A 12,500-nucleotide genomic window follows, 5' to 3' on the forward strand; every position below is an offset into this window, starting at 1 on the left:
AAGAAAGACAGTCTACCTCATACTCAGAAGGAGACAGTTCATTTGGAAACAAAGCCAATGGCAAAGTCAGGGGAGCAAGACAAGAAAACTGAAGGAGAACATGTAAACAAAACAGAAAGAGAACCAGTAAGGAAAACAGAAGGAGAACCAGTAAAGAAAACAGAAGGAGAACCAGTAAGGAAAACAGAAGGAGAACCAGTAAGGAAAACAGAAGGAGAGCAAGAAAACAAAACAGAAAGAGAACCAGTAAAGAAAACAGAAGAAAAAGAGGAGAAATTAGAAGGAGAACCAGTAAAGAAAACAGAAGAACAAGGAAAGAAATTGGAAGGAGAACCAGTAAAGAAAACAGAAGGAGAACAAGAAAAGAAAACAGGTGAACCAGTAAAGAAAGTAGAAGGAGAACAGGAAAAGAAAATAGAAGCAGAACAAGAAAAGAAAATAGGAGAACAGGAAAAGAAAACTGAAAGAGAGCAAGAAAAGAAAACTGAAGAACAAGAAAAGGAAATGGAAAGAGAACAAGAAAAGAAAACAGAAGAAAAGGCACCTCTACCAGTGCCTGTTAAACCTGAAGTTAGTGTCTCCTCACTTTGTGAAGATATAAAAGCAAAGAAATACAAATTGGAGAAAGAGAAAAATCTTCAAGACGAAGAGAGAGACAGAGGAAAGTTTGGGTTCAGTGAAAAGTTTGAGGTTAAGAAGAAAGAGAGTGTGTGGGACAAGTTGAACAAAATGAAGGAAACATCCAAGAAGGAAGTGCCTGAGAGCAAAGATCTGATTGGTGGCTATAAGCCCAGTGTGGCAAAACCTGGATCTGATGTGCAGAAGGATAAGAGGTCAGAGGCCATGAAAGAGGAGAAGGAGAGTTCTGAAATGGCCAAACCAAACACAGACAAATCCTCAATCAAGGTTAGTGAATCTTTACCAAAGCTTGAAGGTAAGCCAGCAACTACTTCAAGTGGTGAGAAATTGACTGAAGGACTCAAAGGTACAATGCAGGAGTCCCAGAAGCCATCTGGTGTAAGTACCATTGTCAGTCCTTCAACTGTGCTATTAAACACTCCCTCCAGTACCTTACAAGCTGATAATACTATTACTGCATCCTTGAAAAAACCACTAGCTGTTTCTCCAACAAGGAATGAAAGTACTCATGAGCCTCCACAGAAGAAATTAAAAGTGGAAGATATTAAACCTCTTGAATCTCAGAAAAGTCCTCCCATTGAGGAGCACAAAAACATAACTCAGATCTGTGAATCAGTGGGTAAAGGGGGACAACTTTTAAATAAATCAGATTCTGCACCAAGCAGTACACAGTCTGAGGTTAAGCTTAGTATGAAATCAGAAACAACTGGAAGTAACTTTGCTTCTAAAGAAGATAAACAAATACCTTTTGAAAAGGATTCTGATAAAACAAAAAATGCTTCTGAGCTATTAAAAAGTGAAAGTCTAGTTGTAAATACAAAGGAAGCTCATTCTGATACAGACAAAAGTCTGTGCAAGCCAGTTCAAACTACGAATTCTGAAAGTGCAAAAGTAGATCAGGAAAAGGTAGATACAAATATTCCAAGTGCAAGTAACACATCACATTTGAAAGATGAAACTAAGAGAAGCAATGAAGAAGTTAGTAAGTGCGTACCAGTTCCAGAGGAAAGTAAAAGTGAAAGGCAGAAAGATTTAGCTGCAGAAGAAAAAATGGAAGTGGAGACATCTACTTCAGACAAAGAAAAAAATACCACAAATGTATCTTCTGAGACTGACACAGGTGCTTTACCAGTAAAGGATGAAAAAATGGAGGTGGAATCATCAAGTGAGCCTAAACCTTGTGAACCACCAGACAAAACTGCAGTTCATGATGAAAAGAAATCAACACATGAAGACTCAAAGATGGAAGTTGATGAGGCAGTCCCGGAGGAGCAGCCATCACAGAAAGACTCAGCTAGTGATGCAAAAATGGATGTTGATAAGAAACCAAGTGATTCGACAGACAAAAACAGTGCAAAACCCATAGGACCAGAACCTGAAGTAGGGGAAGCAATCACAGAACCTGTCATGTTGGTGAAGGGGGATGGTGAAGGTGCTGCTTGTGAGGCAGGAAACCCACTGCTGGACAGTGATATTGAATGTCACACAGACTCTTCAAAGCCTTGGTGGGAGTGTTTTAGTAGAAGTGATAGTTCAGGTGATAGTGTAGGGGAAGCTGTAACAGAAGAAATTATGTATTTCTGGGGAGAGGGCAATGGTGCTGATTGTGATGCCGGAAATAATGGTGATGAAACCGAAACTAATTCTGATGCAAAGCAAGCTGACAGTGGGGGGAGTAGTGCAGCTGTTACAGCAGAAAATCAAGGAAACCCAACACCAAGTGAAATAAAACCCCAAAAGGAGGTTGATAGTTTAAGACCTGACAATGAAGCAAAAGTAGTTGACGGAGTCCCAGACAGTGATGAAACAAAAGTGAATGGAATAAGAACTATAGACTCAACAGAAAAGACAGAGAAAAGTTTGAGTATGCCTGAAAAAACAGGGGAATTGGTTGAGAAACATAGTAGTGTTAATGGTAAGAAAACCAAGGAGAACAGTGATGAGTGCAATGATAGAGATAAGAGTGAAGTGGATGCAGTAAATGATAAAGAGGAAGTAGTAGAGGGAAAAACTAAATCAGAATCATTTGAGAATGAAGAGAAAAGTTTGACAAATGACAAAGATGAGGAGAAAGAAAATACTGAGGAGAAAAATGATACAGAAAATGTCAGCAAGTCAGAAACTGCCGACAGCTTAGAAAAAAAAGAGGAGGCAAGGGAGGATGAGGAATCATCAATAAAAGAGGAAGAGAAAAGGGACAGTGAAAGTGAAGAGGAAGATGAAGAATCCAAACCAGTTAAAAGAGGCCGGGGCAGGCCTTTCGGCACTCACAAAAAACGTCCGAAAGGCAGAGGAAGGCCAGTGAGGAAGGCGGCTGATCAGGAGGCCCAAGGTAGTGATGCTGAAAATGAAGAAAAGGAAGGAGAAGCAGACAATGATGGAGAGGAGGATGAAGACAAATCACCAAGTAAAAAGAGAAGACAACGAGGGAAAGGCAGCACTGCACGACCATTGCCTGATGGTAAGTTGCGTCTTCCTCCTTTTTCTTTTGCTTTCTCTTGACTTGAGGCTTAACCATTGTATAGTGGATTCAGAGCTTAACTAATGGAATGGCAGTGCATTAGTTTTTTCTTTTTTTTTTTTTTTTTTTTTTTTTTTTTTATGCTGTCAAGCTGTGTATTTATCAAGTAGTCAAAGAATAGTTATTAGATTCAGATTCAGAAAAAAATGATAGTATAAATTTTTCAATGATTTGTAATTAAACAAAAATCAGGAAGGAAAATGGGTTTGCATCTACCTCATGATGGCTGTATTTTGCTTGTTTACATATATGTATATGTATATATATATGTATGTGTAAATATGTATTTATTTTATTTTATTTTATTTATTTATTTTTTATTTTATTTTTTTCCACTCCCAATTTACTTCACTTAATCATGTTTTCATGTACTGCTGTGTGTGTATATATATAGAGAGAGATTTGTTTTCATTGTAATATTTCATTTTCAGGTTAGATAGCTAGATATGTGGATAAAGATATGATCTCAGGTAGATTTAGTGTGTGCACATTAGTTTGGCCATAAACATAGGGCTGCATACCCATCAAATTTTCCTTAAATACATCATTGAAATATTTATGCTCTCCAAACCTTTAGCAATTAAAGTTTCTAGGTATCACAATATGTGACTCCATATGCAGTGTGTCAGTTCATGGACATCATAATCAGTGTCAGTGATGAACATTCCACAGTCCATGGCATATGTTGTATATATTCAAGGCAATTGTTTAAGTAAAAGCTCAAGGATGATTTCTCATTTCTTGCTTCTGAGTGATTGATATCTGGTCTATCTTATTAAATGACACTGGACCAATGTGAGCATGAGTTATACCATTGTTATCATTTAGCAGTGTGCAATTCATGTAGGCTTTGTGTGAAACATTCTGTTGAAGAATTGATATGTATCCTAGCTGAATAGAATAGTCTGGTAGATTCTCTTGAGGAACTTTAAAACATTTTCTTCTTCTCCTTTGTTATGAATATTATTTGTAATGTGAGTTTTTTCTCTCACCTTCTTTCCTTTTTTGTGGCTTTATTTCATTACACATTCCTTATTTTTGTTTTATATATTCCACCCCACTTTTTTATGCAGATATAAAAGACCCATATGTGATAGTGCATCTGCTTCATTTCTAGCCTGTAAGCAAAACATAGAGGAAGCCCCCCACCCCCCTTCATATGATCTGTCCTGCATTTATAGGAGTAAAATCATATTCAATAGGTTTCCTTGTATGTTTATTTTTTGTCCCTCTTTGGACCACTGACCCCAGGTTGTGTCCTTGACTTGCACACTATAAAGGCTGGGAGCTAAGCAGTCACAGTAGCTCCTCCCACCAAGCTTAGATCACAGGACCAAGTAAGGGCTCATCAAGGAGGAGTCCACCAGTTGCTTTTGATCCATAGCAGTGTAAAAGTCCTCCACAAGGGGGAAGGAACTGCATGTATGCATGATAACTTTAAGTGCAAAATTAATTTTTATTGTTGATATATTCAGTATTGTTTAGTGTGTTTGTTTTTATTATTATTATTGTAACTAGTAGTATTTAAAGTATTTATTTAGAAGCAAGATCATTTCAAAGGTAAGTGCAAGTAATACGAAAGAAATGTTTGGGTATTTTATTCTATTATTCACAGATGGGCTAGTCAGGAAAGATTTATTATCAGTTAGTTACATGAAGAGTATTGTATGGACAGCACCCAGGTGACTCAGATGCAAGCATTGAAGGAGAAATAGGGATTTTCTCACAGAGTATTACATTTTCACTTGTAATACAATATATTGCTGCAAGTAATAGAAAGTGTGCAGCCATAGTTTGATATTTTAGTCTAATATTAGACAGGAAATTTTTAAAAGTTACCGAAAACATTCCTCTTGGTATGAAGATTAAAATATAAATTTCAATTCCTTGCAGTTCCTAGACAAAGGTCAGCACGCATTGCTAAGATAAGAGAGAAAGAGGAAATGGAGAGAAGAGAGCTGGAAGCTCAACGAATGAAACAGCTGGCAGAAGAAAATCGGCTGAAGGAGCTCAAGAGGAAAGCCAGAGAAGAGAGACGAGTAAGATGGAAGCTCCTCAATTTACTATTTAAAGCTTTTGTTTTCTAATGAGCATTTGAATATGAAAAGTAATAGCTAGACACTTGAGCTGAGTTTTTTAAAGATTTAAATAATTCTTTCATTCCAGTCACTAAGGGAACTGAAGAAAGGAAGGCGGGAAAGGAAAGAGAAAAAGGTAAGGTATTTGGTTAAAGAATCCAGTTTGCCATATTGCATGAATAACCTTTGATTAGAAGTAGTAAATAATAATGTATGCTGCACCAAGATGCAGTATATAATATATATAAATATATATTTATATTATGATTCATTGGAAAAGTTCTGTAATATCTGTTTTCTCTTCTGCTTTTTTAGAGCTATAATAGAGTTATAAAAGCACTAACATTAACTTTAGGCTCACTGACTTTTATAATATTCAATTAACAAGAATGTATGATTTCCCAAACAGGATAGAGAAAAAAAGAAAAAGAAAAAGAAAAAGCGGGGAAAGAAGAAAAGAGCTCATCCAAATGATCCATGGGAAAACTCCTCAACTTCATCCAGGTAGATTTGTGTATTTTAATGTTACTCAGGATAGCTGATAACTGTTAGGATTACCTTACTCATCTGCAAGTTTGTGTCCTCTCAGCAAGGCTTTTACTTTTTAAAATTTTCTCCTCCTCCTCCTCCTTCTCCTCTTCCTCTGTTCTCCCCATTTATAAGGAGAAAAGATAGGGAGAGATGTATATGTGTGTATATGTATATACATGTACATGTTCTTGACTAATATTTCTATTTAGTTTCTCATTCTTTATGGTTCATTGTACAAGTTCTACAAAGTTGTATTTAGTATGTAACCTGCAATTCCTATCATTCTCTGTGGCTTTCACATAGGGTTGTTTATGATGAGTAAGCAATTGCAGATGTCAAAATGCAGTATATTTATGTTTTTATCTTTCTGATATAAAATGACCAAATTTGACAAAATCCCTTCACAATGCTTTGAGTATGTCTTTTTAATACCAGTGTTTTTTATTTTGATTATGTGTAGTTCAAGTACTGAGGAAGAAGAAGAATATGACCTAGAAGACGAAGAAGATGAAAATCTTGTGTTCAAGAGTGACCACGAGTTTTCTCCAGAATCAGATGTCGAAGAAGCTGATGCTCAGCCAATTAAAAGAGCAAGAACAGCAAAGAAAGGTATGCAGACAGCTTTCATTGATAATTGGAATTCCTCTGCTTTTGCTTAATCAGAAGTATAGATATATCCTTTTTAAGAAACTTTTGGCCATTTTCTAATTAACCCATTCGTCCCGGGTGTCACATATATGAGACACAAGGAAAAAATAAACAGTGTCGGGCTGCCCGCCAGTGCGATGCTGTCTCGGAGCCGTGCTCCGAGGCAGAAGCGGCGCGCGGCCGGGCGGGCGGACAGACTCCGGGGAAGCTCCGCCCGCCGATTTTGTAGCTGCCCGGATTTTTTTAATTTTGGCTACAAAATGTACCCGGCGCGAGTGGGTTAATACCTCTGTCAGTTGACTTTCTTTATTCTTATCTCTCTTCTACAAATTTCAGTCACAAGTGAAAGTGAAGTTGAGGACCAACCAGAGGAGGAAGAAGAGGAAGAAGAGGATGAGGAGGAAGACCAAACCCAATGTACAAAATGTGGCCATGATGATCATCCCGAGACCATCTTACTCTGTGACAACTGTGACGCAGGCTGGCATCTTTCCTGTCTCCGCCCACCTCTTCTTAGTGTTCCTGAAGGGGACTGGATTTGCCCTTCTTGTGAACATGTAATTATATTTTTGCTTGTTTTAAGATGACAGGGTTAATTCTGATTCTTTCTTATTTTCTTTCTTTTCATTTTCTTTTCTCTCTTTTTTTCTTTTTTTCTTTTCTTTCTTTTTTCTTCCCTGTATACTAAAGAAAGCTTATAAATCAGAGGTTCATTTAATTTTGGTGGTAGAGTGCATTGTAGTGGTGTAAAGGTTTCTTCGTGAGAATTAATTGATGGTTCTTCTCTCTCAGGTTCTGCTCGTCAGCAAGCTGAAAAACCTCCTAAATGAGTTTGATGAGTGCCAGAAACGGGCTCACAATGAAGAATTAAGAAGACAGAGACTTGCATATGTCAGTGTTTCAATGTCTAATGTCCTGCCTGAAGAGAAGAAGAAAAAGAAGAAGCGGGCAGAGGATGGGGAAGATGAAGACGATGACGATGAGTCTGGAAGCGAATCAGATTCAGATGTAAGAAAATGTTTGTTTGTTAATAACTATTGATTTCATTTTTTTATATTTTTTCTACTCTTTTTAGTAAGATAACTACATATTGCAATTATTAATATATTGATTTCAAAATTATAAGACTTGTGAGTCAATAATACTGTTGTCCAGCAGGAATCAGACAGTGAAAGTGATGATGACAGTAGTTCATCTAGTGAGAGTTCATCAGGATCCTCAGCACCTCTTTACACTCTAAGAGCTCGCAGTGCTCGAACCTTAAGGGAACAGGTTGAGGACTTTGATGAAATGATAAATGAAGCCATCAGGGTAAGTAATGAATTGAGTCCTTAAAGAACATTTGCTAATTGAGTTGATAGTTTTAGGTATTTGAAATAATATACCCTTTTTGTTTTAAAAGGATTCTTTGTTTATTATTATTTTTATTAGTACAATAAACTAGACAGGCAATGATGCAGAATACATCCATGTTCATTTATATTAATTTGGATGAAAACCTGTTTCCACAGGATGAAATGGAAGCAGCAGCAGGAGCGGGGAATGCGGGCAGAGGTAAAGACATTGACAACATCATCCAAGCAAACGATGAAGAGATGATGGAAACTGAAGAAGCGGCCATGGAGGAAGAAGTGAAAGATGAAGCTGATTGGGAAGGTAAAGAATGTGTGGATGGCCATGGGAAGTTGAAAGAGGGGGGAGAAGATGAGGAAAACGAGAATGAGGAAGAAAAGCAAGATGAAGAGGAAGATGGAGAAGAAGATAAGCTGAAGGAAGAAGAAGATGAGGATGAGGACGATGTTGCTCCTAAGAGAAAGAAGCCCAAACCACCACCATCAGAACATGATGGTAGTGGCAATGATGAGGACTATCATGAGAGTGATGAGGTAAGTATAACCAAGGTTTGATGTTTAAAGTTTGTATTTCCTTATTTAATTGCCTACTAGGATTTGTTATTACTTTGACTTTATATTTTTCCATTTACTATCTTATTACTTGTAGATTTATATTATTGTTTCCTCTTAACTTTTTCAGCAAAATGAAGAGGATTCAGACTCAGATGACATGAAAAATATTAGAAAACGTGGGAGGAAGATGTCAAACTTAGTAGTAAAGAAGAAGCGACGGCTAACAGACTTAGATGCTGTGGATGAAGATGATGCCAGTGATGAAGACTTCATAAATACAAGGTCAGACTCTTGGAAAATATCACTTCAGCTTACAAAGCATGTATATGTACTTGTGGTTGTGAATTTGGGTTGATATTTACTTCAAAACTTTCATTGATTCCTATACATCATTGGTTACCTATCATTTTACAGTTTGTACAGAGGTTTCAGTTACTTTCTCTTGTGTGTTTCCGTTAAACACTCTAGGCTCCATTGAATTCTCTTTAAGCATTTTTCCACAATTTTTTCTTATTTGATTAACACAGGAATATTTAATGGAGCAGGTAGTCACTCTGTATTGTAGGGCATAATTCAGATTTTATACATTTTATAATGAAGTCATATTTTTTTAATATAACCAGTGAGGAGGAGGAGGAGGAGACTGAGGAGTCAGTGGAATCATCATCATCATTGGCAACGGAGGTGGAGAGTGATGACTCAGATGTTGTCGGTTCAAAGAGAAGACGTAGCAGTAGATGGGAGAACTTGCCACTACGTCGTTCTGCCCGTAATCGACGAGGTGGAGATGATTATGGTATGGATTCTTCTTCTTTTTCACTTTCATTTTCTGTACATTGTAACAGTTTCATTTTAATTGAACTGGTTTGATAGTAGTAAGTAGATAGTAAATCATCTACTATATATTTATGTTTCCTGTACTTTATAGTTTATTGTTAAGAGATAGAGATTGTAAATATAAATGATACCAATTGTCTTTTATTATCAATAAACAGATAGTGAAATGGATGAAAGAGTTTCTAAAAAACAGAAGAATAAGAAGAAGAAGAGACGAAAACAGAGTTCCAGTGAAGAAGATGAGGACGAACTTAGTTCAGACAGTGACAGAAGTTATAGAAGGAGAAAGAAAGTGTAAGTTGCATAAATCAAGTTTTTCTTCAAAAATGCATTTTAAAAATGATGTGTAAATATCAGTTCTTAACAGTGTAAAAGTATGCCTAATTGAAAAACCTACATTAACATCAATATAGACAGTTTCCTGTCATAATTAATCATGCATCCAGATAGAAACAGTAATACACTATCCAGTTGGATTGCATTTGAAAATGCCAGATTATATACATCCAAGTGTTAATAGGAAATTATGCTCACATGTTTTAATTTTGTATCCTTACTTTTGCTGAAAAATATTTTTTACATTTAAAAACAGAAGGAAGAGACCCCAGCCTAAAGTCAAAGGTCGCAGAGGTTCAAATAAAGCCAGAGGTGGAAAGAAAAATGCAAAATCCAAACAAAAACAGAAAGCTAAAAACCCCGCAGGAGATGATAAAGAAAAGAAACCGAAAGTAAGTGTCTGCCATTATTGTTTAACTTTTGTGTATATTTGTTTATGTTTATGGTTCTGCCTAATGTTTCTTTTTTAATGTAATTTAGCAATATTTTCTGTTTAATTCAGTATGATTCATAATTAATGAAAATTGCTGTGTATAGGATTTCCTGTTTATATTATTATATATATTTTTTATATTATGTGTAAGTAAAATTTGTTAGTTGTAAAATTAAAGGCACAAAACTCTCTACAGATAAAGTACTCAAAGCCACCCAAGCCAAAAGACGAAGATCAAGAAGAAGAAACTCTTGCCCAGCGAAGAGTGACAAGAGGACGGCAAGTTAACTACTATGATGCTCTCCTAATGTCAGATGAAACAGAAGAGGAAGAGGTGGGTACCAAGGTAGATTTTCATGATTTTGTTCATTGAAAAATGAATGAATGAGTGAGAGAGACTGAAAGGACATTGTATTGGAATGAAAAGGTTCAGATATGTGGGTGTCCGTAACAGATTCACACCACCACCACTACTACAGATCCTAACCACTCCTGTTTTACTTGATGTCCTGAAATAAATGTTACATTTATTGATAAGAAATGGCCTTGATTACTTTTCTTTGTTTTTAAATCTGGTTCATTGTATTCATTGCAGTTGATGATTAAACTTTTGTTTTTTATTACAGCCCCAAAAGAAATGGAGAGGGAAGGTGATGAAAGGAGAACGAGTTCCAACAGAGAGCAGTGAATATGAAGCTTCCGACGATGAAAGAATGAAACGCCGAGGAGTCAGTGGTGGTCTTGGGCGGGGCAAAGTCATGAAAGGGGAAGAAGAGGGTGAGTTACAGCTTTCTATTACAAGGCTGTCGAACAGTTTTCTCTTTCCGTCTTTCTTTTTAGTATCTTTATTTTTCATCATCATATGACACATCATCATTATTATTGTTTATTATTGCTGTGATTCTTGTCAGAATTATAATTATGAGAATAAGGATGATGTTGGTATTCTCATTTCTGATTGAATGTCAAAGCTATCTATATGAAAATCATAATTTTAATTCTGTTATCTTTTTTATTATTATTATCATCATCATCATCAACCTGAAGGTCCATTTAAGAGGTTGATAAAAAAAGAGTAAATACAAAATATCTGAATAATGGCATTGCATTTTGAATAAATATCAAAACCAACGTGTGAATCAGTCATCAGTCAAATGCATTTCAGCCCCTGTAAAAGAAAAAGGAAAAGGAAATAAAGTGGAGATTGCTAAAGAAAAAATTTAGTTGGCATTGAATTTAAATACAGCTCTTTAATTAATCAAATTTTGTTGAAGAGAATAAGTCAAAAAATAAAGTTTTCTCACTTTTATTCCGGGTGAAGAGAATAAGTCAAAAATTTTAAATTTTCCACTTTCTTTTATTCCAGATGAGGAGAATAAGTCAAATAAAGGGAAAAAGAAAAGAGGTCGACCAAAGAAGGATGAATTAATTGGAAAGCCTTCTCCGACAAGACCATCCACGATCCAACCTACACCAATTACCACCATAGCATCAGCAACATTGGTACCTACTGCAGCAGCAGTACCGTCTACTCCTGCAGTTCCAGCTGTTCCAGCGGTTCCAGCTGTCCCAAGTGTACCATCTATACCATCTGTACCTGCTGCACCTGCTGCTGCCTCTCCTGTTCACCACACTCCAGAACCTGTGGCATCTGGCACCCCACCTCCTACAAACCCAGCTACTTTACAAACTAACACAGCTTTGCCAACTACCATAGCAGTTTCTGCAAACATTGTTGCTGCAGCTAACATGGGAAGCAATGCAGCTCCAATTAATTTAGGAAATAATAGTCCTGGTCATCAACAACCTTTAGGTAAATGGTCTCCTCATTTGTCTGGTGTCAGTGGTGCTCCGGGCACACCTCCTAGGTCAGGGATGGGTCCCTCTCCTGGTGCAGGAACACCACCAACCCTCCCTGGTTTATCTGGGGCTCCTGTTACAGCTTCACCACCACCACCCTACAGATCCTCACCTCTGCCATTAACCCCTAGTGGACCAGGAGTACCTCCTGGTAGCACAGCACCTAGTAATATGCCCCCAGTTGGACCCCCTACATCAACAGTGGTTCACTCACCTGGTTATCCACCTTACAGACCTTCAGAACACTTCCCAGCTCATCCAGCCTTCTCTGGATATCCACCACCTGGCAGACATTCTCCTAATCCACATGGGGTACCATCAAGACACCCAGCACATTTACCACCTGGACATTCTCTTCCTCGCATGTCTGCTAGTGCATACGCCCCCCCACCACACCCTAGTGGTCCGGGTCCATATCCCCCAAGAGGTGTTCCACCTCATCCAGGCGTATTGCGAGGACCACCACATGATTTGTACAGACCACCACCAACCGGTCATCCTGGCCATGGATCACCAAGTCATCCTGGCCATCCCCATCTTGTGATGAAATCTAGCTATCCTGGTTTAGAACCATTACCCTATGCTGGATCCCCTGGCCCGAGTCCAGGCCCCATTGGGCTTCACCAGGGAGCCCAGGGTTCACCAGCTCGGCAGTCACCCAGTGATGACAGCAAGGACGAAAGTCTATCTTCTAAAGGGCCTGGGGAATT

The 12,500-nt window shown here is 37.6% G+C and overlaps 1 protein-coding gene across 4 annotated transcripts in view; it reads left to right on the forward strand.

Moving 5' to 3' along the window:
• The window catches only part of LOC113807088 (trichohyalin), a 22,778-nt gene that overhangs the window by 9,776 nt on the left and 502 nt on the right, over nucleotides 1-12,500 (forward strand). Inside the window, exons 4-19 of one of the 4 annotated variants that reach the window (XM_027358255.2) lie at nucleotides 1-3,100; nucleotides 5,054-5,199; nucleotides 5,327-5,374; nucleotides 5,648-5,742; nucleotides 6,230-6,378; nucleotides 6,754-6,974; nucleotides 7,210-7,425; nucleotides 7,573-7,728; nucleotides 7,929-8,303; nucleotides 8,452-8,606; nucleotides 8,948-9,120; nucleotides 9,320-9,455; nucleotides 9,754-9,889; nucleotides 10,127-10,276; nucleotides 10,557-10,707; nucleotides 11,297-12,500. The exon at nucleotides 1-3,100 is cut by the window's left edge and continues 1,165 nt beyond it; the exon at nucleotides 11,297-12,500 is cut by the window's right edge and continues 502 nt beyond it. In XM_027358255.2, the coding sequence (XP_027214056.2) occupies nucleotides 1-3,100; nucleotides 5,054-5,199; nucleotides 5,327-5,374; nucleotides 5,648-5,742; nucleotides 6,230-6,378; nucleotides 6,754-6,974; nucleotides 7,210-7,425; nucleotides 7,573-7,728; nucleotides 7,929-8,303; nucleotides 8,452-8,606; nucleotides 8,948-9,120; nucleotides 9,320-9,455; nucleotides 9,754-9,889; nucleotides 10,127-10,276; nucleotides 10,557-10,707; nucleotides 11,297-12,500 (6,611 nt within the window). The remainder of the gene's footprint in view (nucleotides 3,101-5,053; nucleotides 5,200-5,326; nucleotides 5,375-5,647; nucleotides 5,743-6,229; nucleotides 6,379-6,753; nucleotides 6,975-7,209; nucleotides 7,426-7,572; nucleotides 7,729-7,928; nucleotides 8,304-8,451; nucleotides 8,607-8,947; nucleotides 9,121-9,319; nucleotides 9,456-9,753; nucleotides 9,890-10,126; nucleotides 10,277-10,556; nucleotides 10,708-11,296) is intronic. The other 3 variants (XM_027358257.2, XM_027358256.2, XM_070145199.1) reach the window with 3 other exon arrangements.

Source organism: Penaeus vannamei, chromosome 3 (genome assembly GCF_042767895.1).
Source record: "Penaeus vannamei isolate JL-2024 chromosome 3, ASM4276789v1, whole genome shotgun sequence".
Taxonomy (NCBI): Eukaryota; Metazoa; Arthropoda; class Malacostraca; order Decapoda; family Penaeidae; genus Penaeus; species Penaeus vannamei.